At 64.9% G+C, this 9,859-nt stretch overlaps 1 protein-coding gene across 1 annotated transcript; it reads left to right on the top strand.

Moving 5' to 3' along the window:
- The first annotated feature begins 271 nt into the window (after nucleotides 1–271).
- Nucleotides 272–7,476, top strand: NRBP2 (nuclear receptor binding protein 2). Its single transcript, XM_059672464.1, has 18 exons — nucleotides 272–589; nucleotides 958–1,080; nucleotides 1,151–1,252; nucleotides 1,354–1,443; nucleotides 1,617–1,657; nucleotides 1,746–1,840; nucleotides 1,942–1,965; nucleotides 2,036–2,119; nucleotides 2,215–2,270; nucleotides 2,356–2,451; nucleotides 3,583–3,715; nucleotides 3,812–3,914; nucleotides 4,028–4,078; nucleotides 4,153–4,288; nucleotides 5,105–5,158; nucleotides 5,399–5,462; nucleotides 5,596–5,651; nucleotides 5,734–7,476. The coding sequence occupies exons 1-18, from the start codon at nucleotides 467–469 to the stop codon at nucleotides 5,797–5,799; spliced, it is 1,497 nt and encodes a 498-aa protein (XP_059528447.1). The 5' UTR covers nucleotides 272–466; the 3' UTR covers nucleotides 5,800–7,476.
- The last annotated feature ends 2,383 nt before the right edge of the window (nucleotides 7,477–9,859 follow it).

The following is a 9,859-nucleotide window of genomic DNA, read 5'->3' as shown; positions in this document are numbered from 1 at the left end:
CGGGGCCTTGGTGGGACGGACCTAACCTGGGGCGGGGCTTCACGTGGGGCGGGGCTCAGATTGGGCTGCGGGGCCGGGTGGCGGGGCCGGTCTTAGCCGAGGATGGACGGCCCTGGGCCAGGGCGCGGCCTCGCGCGGGGCGGGGCCTGCGGTCGGGCGTGGCTCCAGGGCGGGGACTGGCGGGGCGGGGCTGCGGGCGCCGACGGGCGGGGCCTGCTCGCGCGCTGCGCGGGCTCAGCCGCCCGCGGGGAGCTCCACTCGGGATCCGGTCCGAGGAGGCGGCTCCGGCCGGGCGGGCGGGCTCCGCCCTCCGGGTCGCGCGCCCGCTCCGCTCAATTCCCAGAGCCTGGGTCGTGGCTCCCAGCAGTGGCGGCTCCGCACCGGGCTCGGCTCTGTGCGCAGGGCCTGGGCGGGCGGGCGGCGGCGGCGGATCGCAGGGCGGGCGGCGGCCTGGGCCCGCCGAGCCATGGCGGCTCCCGAGCCTGCGCCCAGGCGGGGCCGGGAGCGGGAGCGGGAGGAGGAGAGCGAAGACGAGAGCGACATCCTGGAAGAGAGCCCGTGCGGCCGCTGGCAGAAGCGGCGGGAGCAGGTGGGCACCACGGGGACGGGTCCGGGGGTCGCTGGGGGAGCAGGAGACCCGAAACCTCTCCGCAGCCTCGAGGGGGCGACCCCGTTCGTGCACCCCTTTGGCCTGGGCCCGCGCCCTGGAGAGGAACCCCGATCCCTAAGGGCCAGCCTAGCAGAGCCACTTCCCCAGGCCCCTGGGACCAGCCACCAGCCTCCGGGGACCTGCTCGGCGCCCTGAACCTGCTCCAAACCCCTCAGCCCCGCCCCTGGGTGCCCTCAGCTCCCCCCCCCCGCCCCAGGGCCAGGCCCGCCTCCGGGCTGGGCCGTGGGAAGGGTGTGAGCGGAGCCCCAGCCCCGCCGCCTCCCCGACAACCCCCACCCCACCCCCAGGTGAACCAGGGCAACATGCCGGGCGTGCAGAGCACCTTCCTGGCCATGGACACGGAGGAGGGCGTGGAGGTGGTGTGGAACGAGCTGCGCTTCAGCGACAGGAAGGCCTTCTCTGCACACGAGGTGAGGCCTGTGGCGTCCCCCGCACCCACCGCTGGTGGCCACCTCGTGACCGCACCCCCACGCCTCCCAGGAGAAGATCCAGACCATGTTTGAGCAGCTGGTGCTGGTGGACCACCCCAACATCGTGAAGCTGCACAAGTACTGGCTGGACGCCTCCGAGGCCCGCGCGAGGGTGAGCGGCCGGCGGGAGCGGGCGCGGCGCGGCGGGTGGGGCGCCCGTGGGCACCGGCGCCCGCAGCTGGCGGAGCCCGATACCGTCCGCCCGCCCTGCAGGTTATCTTCATCACGGAGTACGTGTCGTCGGGCAGCCTCAAGCAGTTCCTCAAAAAGACCAAGAAGAACCACAAGGCCATGAACGCGCGGGTATGGGGAGCGGGGAGCGGGCGGGGAGAGGTGGGGTCGGGACGCGCGGGGAGAGGGGCGGCTTCGGGAGCAGGAACGGGGTTGAGCCGGGGCAGGGGTCGCGGTGGGGGCCCTGCAGGCCCAGCCGCCTCTCCCCGCCCGTCCGACCCACGGATGCGCCCGCCCGCCGCCAGGCCTGGAAGCGCTGGTGCACGCAGATCCTGTCGGCGCTCAGGTGAGTCTGGGCCGCCCGCGCCCGCGCCCCTGCCCCGCCCACCCTCCTCCCAGCGCCCCTGACCCGCTCTCCGCTCCCCGGCCGGCAGCTTCCTGCACGCCTGCAGCCCCCCCATCATCCACGGGAACCTGACGAGCGACACCATCTTCATCCAGCACAACGGCCTCATCAAGATCGGCTCCGGTGCGGGCAGGTCGGGGCGGAGCGGGGACGGCGGGCCGAGGGCCGGCCGCCCGCAGCCCCACCCCGCTGACCCCGCTCTTTCTCCCCCGCGCCCCGCGCAGTGTGGCACCGCATCTTCTCCAACGGTGCGTGGGGGCCCTCGGGGATGGAGGGCCGCGGAGAGGGCCGGTCTGCTCATCTCCACGCCCCTCCTAGCGCTCCCCGATGACCTTCGAAGCCCCATCCGCGCGGAGCGGGAGGAACTGCGGAACCTGCACTTCTTCCCCCCGGAGTATGGAGGTGAGTCCGCTCCGCGAGGCCGCCCCGCCCCCCTGCCTCCTGCAGCAGCCCCCCGCCCCGCCCCACAGCCGCCTGACGCGCTGTCCCGCTCTCAGAGGTTGCTGACCGCACCGCCGTGGACATCTTCTCCTTTGGGATGTGCGCGCTGGAGGTACGGCCATGGCCGCCTGGCCTCTGCCCAGCTGCCCGCCCCATCTCCCCTGGCACCCCGCCCGCCTGACCAGCCCTGCCCTCAGATGGCCGTGCTGGAGATCCAGGCCAACGGGGACACCCGGGTCACCGAGGAGGCCATCGCGCGGGCCAGGCACTCCCTGAGCGACCCCAACATGCGGGTAAGCAGTGCTCCCCCCCCAAGGGGGTCTGGTGCCAGGTTTGGGGCAGTCCTGGGGGTGCGTGGGTCAGGGCTGCCCGGGCCGCCCACCAGGAGGGCCTTACTTGAGTGGGTGTTGAGTTCCAAGCCTGAAGCCTCCAAGGGCACATCTTTTTTTTTTTTTAATATATTTTTATTGATCTCAGAGAGGAAGGGAGAGAGAGATAGAAACATCAACGATGAGAGAGAATCATGGACCACTGCCTCCTGCATGCCCCCCACTGGGGATCAAGCCCACAACCCCGGCCGTGCCCTGACCAAGAACTGAACCTTGAACTGTGACCTCCTGGTTCATAGGTCCACGGCTCAACCACTGAGCCACTATGGCCCGGCTGGCCTCTATTTTTTTTTTTTTTTAAGGGCACATCATTAGGTCAGGGAAACCAGAGACATAGTGGGTGAGTACTGTTGTGATGCCCATTTTATAGATAAAAAAACTGAGGCTCAGAGAGGCTCCCGAGTGAGCAGTGGACCCAGTGTTTGCACCTGGTCTGCCTGGCTCCACATTGTTGCCTTTAAGCCTTTGTGTGGGCAGCTGGGTGGGCAGACGGAGCCTGGGATGGAGCTTCACCCACAGCCTCTGGCTGGAGTCTGGGAATCTGGCTTAAGCACACGGCCTCTGGGGATGGGAGAGAAAAGTGATGGGGCCTGGATGGGGCTGGCGGGGAGGTGGAGCCCAGACAGACAAGAGAGGCAGGCAGTGCAAGGCATGGATGGGGGGCAGGGACCTTTCAAGGTCATCTCCAGCAGAAGGGCTGGCCAAGGTGGGTGGGTTCATGCAAGGCCATGTGACCTGCTGGGGGGGGCGTGGCAGGCTGATCTGCCCGCCCTCCTGCAGACTTCCTCTGTGAATCCGACTACAGTGCTCCCGGCCCCCCACCCTCACCCCGCACCAGGTTTTTGTGAGTTTGAGGGGAAGTTAGGGACCCAGGGCCTGGCTGTCCTGTTTGTAGGATCAGTCCTGGCGGCTAGCAGGATGCCTCCCCCTGTGCACGTCATGAAGGCTCCAGGGGGGGACCCTTGCGGTCTGGGGGCCTCAGGGCCAGAGCAGAGAAACTCCATGCAGCGCGGCCTCTTCTCTCCTGGCCCCCAGGAGTTCATCCTCTCCTGCCTGGCGCGGGACCCCGCCCACAGGCCCTCTGCCCACAACCTCCTGTTCCACCGCGTGCTCTTCGAGGTGCACTCGCTGAAGCTCCTGGCAGCTCACTGCTTCATCCAGCACCAGTGTGAGGGCGGAGGGGGGGGGGGGGAGGGGGGCAGGGCCCGGGGTGGGGATGAGGCAGGGCGCCAGCTCGGCCCCTGAGTGCCCCTCTGGCCTGCAGACCTCATGCCTGAGAACGTGGTGGAGGAGAAGACCAAGTCCATGGACATGCACGCAGTGCTGGCCGAGATCTGCCGGCCCCCCCGGCCCCCCCTGCAGTGGCGGTGAGCGCCGCTGCCCCGGGCCTCGCTTCTCCATCTGGCTGGCCCCGCTCCCTCCTGCCCCGGGCCAGGCGGGCCGGCCAGCTGCCCTCATGTGCTTCTCACGCCCATGCCAGGTACTCGGAGGTCTCCTGCATGGAGCTGGACAAATTCCTAGAGGACGTCAGGTGAGAGCTGGCGTGAGGCGGGGGGCAGGTGGCTGCCAGGCCCGAGCCCCCAGTCATCCCCGCTGTGTCCCCAGAAACGGGATCTACCCTCTGATGAACTTTGCTGCTGCTCGGCCCCTGGGGCTGCCCCGCGTGCTAGCCCCGCCCCCAGAGGAGGCCCAGAAGGCCAAGACCCCCACGCCAGAGCCCTTTGACTCAGAGACCAGAAAGGTGAGCCCCCACCCTGCTGGGCACTGCCAGGCGGGTGCCCCGCACGCGGCTGGGCCTGGAGTGTCCCCAGCCCCACTCTCCACACTGCTGGAAACCAGAGCCGGGCCGACCCCTCTGTGGAGTTGGGGGTGTTAAGAGAAGCTGGGGTACCCCCTTTCCCAGAGACTCCTTGCCCCTACAGACACCCCTCTCCCACCTCTTGCTGCCTGTGTCCTAAGAGCTGGCCCTGCTCCAGGAGCCCTTGTCGGGGAATCTCACCTGCCCCCGCCCCTCTGAAGCCGCCCCCTTGGCTTGCTGACTCCTTGACGTTGTTGTCCTGGTGCCCCCCACGCCCCCCTCGGCATCATGTTTTCCCGGCCCCTCCTCCTGCCTGGCTCCCTCCCTGCTTCCATGTCCATAACCCCTGGTTCCAGAGCCTCTGGCTTTGCCCTTGTGGGTATCTCCATGGTCACTGCCCTGCTCCGGGCACCTCTGTTCCCTACCTGGATGCCCCCCTCCCCGCTGGCCTCCTTCCTCTTGGCTCCCCTCCACACCGCAGCCAGAAGTCATGTCCCAACAGCCAGCGCTGCCCAGAGCCCGTGGGGCCCTCAGCGGGGCCTGGCCCTGCTGTTTCCTGTGCTCCGACCTCTGCTTGCCCAGCCCCCTCTGCCCAGCTGTTCCCTGCACCTGTGCAGACCCTCTCACACCCTCGTGAGCGGTGACCAGCCCCGGCCCAGGCCTCTCTCCCTCTGGGCCCCTTGGAGGTGCATCCGCTCTTGCTCCTCAGTTGCTGAGTCTGAGCCTTCGTGGGTGACCTTGGGCCCCCACCGCCCCCAGGTGATCCAGATGCAGTGTAACCTGGAGAGGAGCGAGGACAAGGCGCGCTGGCATGTGAGCAGGGTGGGGGCGCCGGGCCCAGGCTGGGGGTGGGGGCGCGGGGCCCAGGCTGGGGGGGGGCTGGGAGTGGGGGGCCCAGGCTGGGGGGGGGCTGGGAGTGGGGGGCCCAGGCTGGGGGTGGGGCTGGGAGTCGGGGGCCCAGGCTGGGGGTGGGGCTGGGAGTGGGGTGCCCAGGCTGGGGGGCGGGGCGGGGCAGGGGCGGGCCAGAGCTGACCTTGCCTCTCGCCTCCCCAGCTCACGCTGCTGCTCGTGCTAGAGGACCGGCTGCACCGGCAGCTCACTTACGACCTGCTCCCAAGTAAGTGGACATGCGCACCATGCGCGCCACCGGGATCCGCCCCGCCCCGCCCGCCTGCAGTGGTGGGAGCAGCCACTGCCCCTGCTTTTCCTGTGCCCCTGACCTTACACCTGCCCCCTTGGCCTCTGCACAGCGGACAGCGCCCAGGACCTGGCAGCAGAGCTGGTGCACTATGGCTTCCTGCACGAGGTACCGGCCGCTTGGCCAGGTGGGGAGGGAGGGGAGGGGAGGGGAGGGGGCCGGTCCCCTATGCCGACCTCCCGCCCTGCAGGACGACCGGACCAAGCTGGCCGCCTTCCTAGAAAGCACCTTCCTCAAGTACCGCGGAGCCCAGTGACGCACAGGGAAGCGGGGCGCCAGGCCTGGGACCGGCGGCCTGGACGAGGGCCCTCCCTCCTGAGAGACCCTGGCCGTGGGGATGGGGGCTGAGCCCACCGGCGGGGAGGGCGGCCGTGATGTGGCCACGCCCATTCCTGGAACCAGGATCCCCTCACCCCACCTGCCTCCCAGCTCACCATTCCTTCCCATGACCCCACCCTCCAAGCTGTGGGTGCCCTTGAGGGGGGCACCACAGACCCACAGGGAGCGCCCACCTCCAGTCAATGGTCCGGCACCTGCAGCATCGGGCAGGTTGCAGGGCCCCCACCTGGCGGGAGGAGCAGCCAGAGACACCCAGCCCCCAGCACCACGTGGTTCTGGCGCCCCATCCCGCCTGCAGCGCAGCCGCTCCGGAACCCTCTCTGAGCTTGCACGGCTCTGAGGCTGGGCCCTGCAGCCCCTCCAAAGGGCTCTTTTCTCTCCCACCTTCCCTGGCCTAGAGGGGTCAGGTCAGACTCCTCCCCTGCTCCTCACGGTGCCTCCTTCAAACTCACCCCCCAGGGGCCTCCCCCACCCCCGTCCTGCCCACCGCCAACCACCCCCATTGCCCTGGACTGGCTTCTCTCGGGCCCCCTCCTCTGTTCTCAGATGTAAACACTGACCATTCACACTGCATGCGTACACGTACATGTAGTGCATTCAGGGTTCCTTTTAGGCGTTTCAGAGGCCAACCCGGGGAAGCTCCCACCGACCAGGTGCCTGTGGCTGCTACAAGAATCACCCAGACTTTGTGGCTACAACCCACCCAGGCGGTTGTTTCTATATGTCAGACGTCCGGCCCAGGCCTCGCCTGGCCACAGCCGAGGCGCCCCCAGAGCACGTCTTCCTGGAGGTTCCCGGGGAGAATCCGGGTTCTCTTCCCTCAGGTTGGGGTTTGGCTTGCGGGGTGAGGCATGGCATGCGCTGGGCGCTGGGCAGGCATTCATTTCCTTGCAGCGGCAGGGCCAAGGCCCCGTGCTTGGCTGGCTGTGAACTGCAGGCCGAGCTCAGCTTCCAGAGGCTGCCACATTCCTTGGCTCGTGGCCCCAGCCTCCACCTTCAAAGCCAGAAACAGCGGCCAAGTCCTTCTCGTGAACCACCTGTCTGGTTTTCTGCAGCCAGAAAAGCTCCATGTAATTAGGCTGAGTCCCCCGGACAGTCTCCCCATCTCCGGGCCCTTCTGCCGTGGGCAGGAGCATCCACAGGGGCCGGGGATTAGGGCACGGGCACCTTCGGGGGGAGGGGAGAGTCATTATTCCACCTGCCGCGTCGCCCGAACCAAAGCCCAAGACAAAACCAACCAAGGCACATCCAAGACATTAAGTGTGCAGATACGGTGGCTCTCCAGTCATAAACATTTCACTCCGCAAAACTATTTGAATTCTCACACCCTTCACCCTGAAATTACAAATCTGAAATAACGTACATGCCTCGTTGGAAACCCTGACGCTAAGCTGTCTGATCCACATCATCTTAAACAGTTTGATGTCAGCGGAGTAACAGATTGTACCAGCGATTAAACCGGACGCCGACTCCCCTTACTGCCACTGCCTCCTTTAGTCGAGCCTACGTTGAGGTTTTCGTTTTAACGTTTATCAAAGTTATACGCATATTATTTTAAAAAGTAAAGTGGTTTTTTTAGGCGAATAATAATAAACGTCGTCTCCGGCCCTGATCCTTTCCAGGGTCACTCTTAGCCGCATCTCCTGTCATTTAAAATCCAGGTCCCACCAAACCACAGGCCTTTCGACTGCGTTTGTGTGCGTGTTCACATTAGGGTCCCCTGGCCCGCCACCATGCCAGAGTGAAGAGTGTTCTCACAGCTGCATCGCCACGGCCCCGGCAGAGAACAAGGTGTCCCGGGGTTATAGTTGCTTTTCTTGCACAACTTTTGGTTTCCCCTGGAGTTAATAATTGCCTCTCCGGTTTGTTTACTTGGTTTCTGTGCATGTCTCAATTCACCCTTGCATCCTCCTGCAGGAGGGGGGCCTCCCCTCAGTTTGGGGGACCCCTGACCTAAGTGCCTACTCGGTCTCACCTCCCCCCGGAGCCCCGCCCTGCCCACGCCGCCCCAGGCTGCTTGTCCTTGGGCGCAGCTGCCAGCAGGGCCTGCTCCTGCCCTGGCTCCTGGCGCTCCCCCGGCCTCAGGGTCCCAGCCTGCCTCCGCCCGTTTGCCGTTCGGGGAAGAACATCCTCCCGGCTTCCCGAGAGGGTGCACGGGAAGTGGGGGGTCTTGGCCTGTTCCCATGGGACTCACATCTGCGCGTCAGGGTGGCCAGGTACAAAGGCTGGCGAGGTTGAGCCATTTCTTCCCAAGACATGGAAGGTAGATTTTCTTCTGGCCCCAGAACTCGGTGCCTTCCTGACTCTGACCCTTTGCTTATTCGCTCACTCTCTCTCTCTCTCTCTCTTCACTCTCGCTCTCTCTCTCCTCCCTCTCTCTCCATATCCCTTTTGTCCCATGCTCTGGGAGTTCCCAGCCACATGCCTTGATGTAGCCTCTTCCATCGTGTTGAGAGATTCCCCACCTTTCGATTCTAGAACATTTTTTTACACATTTATTTCTCCCCTCTCCCTAGTGTCTGGAACTCTTGTCATGTAGAGGTTGGGCTTGTCTTTTGAGAGGCACGAGAGGTGGTGGTCAGGAGTCCGGGAGTTGTTCCTCTGCGTCCTGCCCTGGGACGTCGGTCTGTGCTTCTGCTGCCTCCTCTGCAAACACGGGGTCATAGTGCCCGCTCCAGGGCTGCTGCACGGGTCCCACGAGGTGAGGGTGTCGTGAGAACAGCGCTCAGCCACAAGCCTCTGACTGCTGCATTACATACCCATTTCACAGGGGAGCTGCCATCAGCGTGCGGGTGCTTGTGGCTCCCCGAGCCCCCCCCCCCCCGCATTATGGAGGCCTGAGGTGCCTGGCCTGGTCTAAACTCTGGACAGTGCTGACCAGCATGGTAATGGTCGCATTTTCTGTTTTCGAGCTACCTAGTTTGTTGTTATGCATTCTGGGAGGTTTCAGCTTTACCTATTTTTATTGATTTCAGAGAGGAAAGGAAAGGAGTGAGAGAGAGAGAAACATCAGTGATGGGAGAGAATCATGGACCGGCTGCCTCCTGCACGCTCCTCATTGGGGATAGAGCCCACACCCGGGACACGTGCCCTGACCCAGAATGGAACCGTGCCGGCCTGGTGCATGGGTCGCTGCTCCGCCACAGCCGCGCGGCCGGGCTCGGCTGTATCTTTCAACCCTTCCATTGAGCTGTTGGCTTTCCTCTCGCGTTTCATTTGTAAGCTCTCTTTCTCATTTGCTGAATGTCCTTTATAGCCTCTTGTTGTTTTGGGATGCAGCACCTCTCCAGTATCTCTGTGGAGGTAATTTTAGCTCTTCTTCTTCTTGCTTTATTGTCTCTGTTCCTTCTGAGTCCCTTTTCCTTCATGTTTTCCCTCTTCCTCAGGTGTTGGTGATCCTGGGCTGCCCGGCTGCATTCAGGAGGGAGAGGTTCTGAGCTGAGACCATGCATCTAGCCAGGCCACTCCCCTGGGCACCCCCCGCCCCCCAGCTGTCAACCTTTTCTCCTGAGCTGGGAGCTGATGCAGAGGGGCTCTCCTCTCTGAGGACCCGAGTGGCACCTGGTGAAAGGGCAGGGGTCTCACTCACTCCCCCACTTCCACAGCAGGGCCTGCCCCTGGCCAGCCCAGAGCTCCTCTGCTAGAGCTCAGAGCTCGTACTCCTGCTGAGAGGGACAGAGGTCTGGGGCCTCCTCCTTTACCCACTGTGCTGTCAAGGACGCCTTGGACACAACTGTAGTCCCCCCAACCCACCCCCTGCCCACTGTCCCCCAGCTCCACAAGATCCCGCCTCCTCTCTTCATGGGTTCCTGCCTTTGTTGAATCCCACCCCCATCCTTTCAGAGGGGAGGATGATGCGGGAGGTATTCCGCCACGTTTAACTAGCCGCTGCCTCTGTTTCATGCTGATCTCTCCCAGGGTTAAGAAGGGGAAGAAGCCGTTGTGTCAGGGAGGCTGAAGTTGCTGGGCTCACAGCC

This window comes from Myotis daubentonii, chromosome 17, assembly GCF_963259705.1.
Source record: "Myotis daubentonii chromosome 17, mMyoDau2.1, whole genome shotgun sequence".
NCBI classification, from domain to species: domain Eukaryota; kingdom Metazoa; phylum Chordata; class Mammalia; order Chiroptera; family Vespertilionidae; genus Myotis; species Myotis daubentonii.
Note: the sequence above shows the minus strand (reverse complement) of the source record. Positions and strands in the feature narration are given on the sequence as shown.

Excerpts from the sequence above, each read along its gene's own strand:
- NRBP2 (XM_059672464.1), top strand. The coding sequence starts at position 467 with ATGGCGGCTCCCGAGCCTGCGCCCAGGCGGGGCCGGGAGCGGGAGCGG. Across the intron at positions 1,658-1,745 it reads CAGATCCTGTCGGCGCTCAG|CTTCCTGCACGCCTGCAGCC; the intron begins GTGAGTCTGGGC and ends CCCGGCCGGCAG. Across the intron at positions 3,716-3,811 it reads CTGCTTCATCCAGCACCAGT|ACCTCATGCCTGAGAACGTG; the intron begins GTGAGGGCGGAG and ends TCTGGCCTGCAG.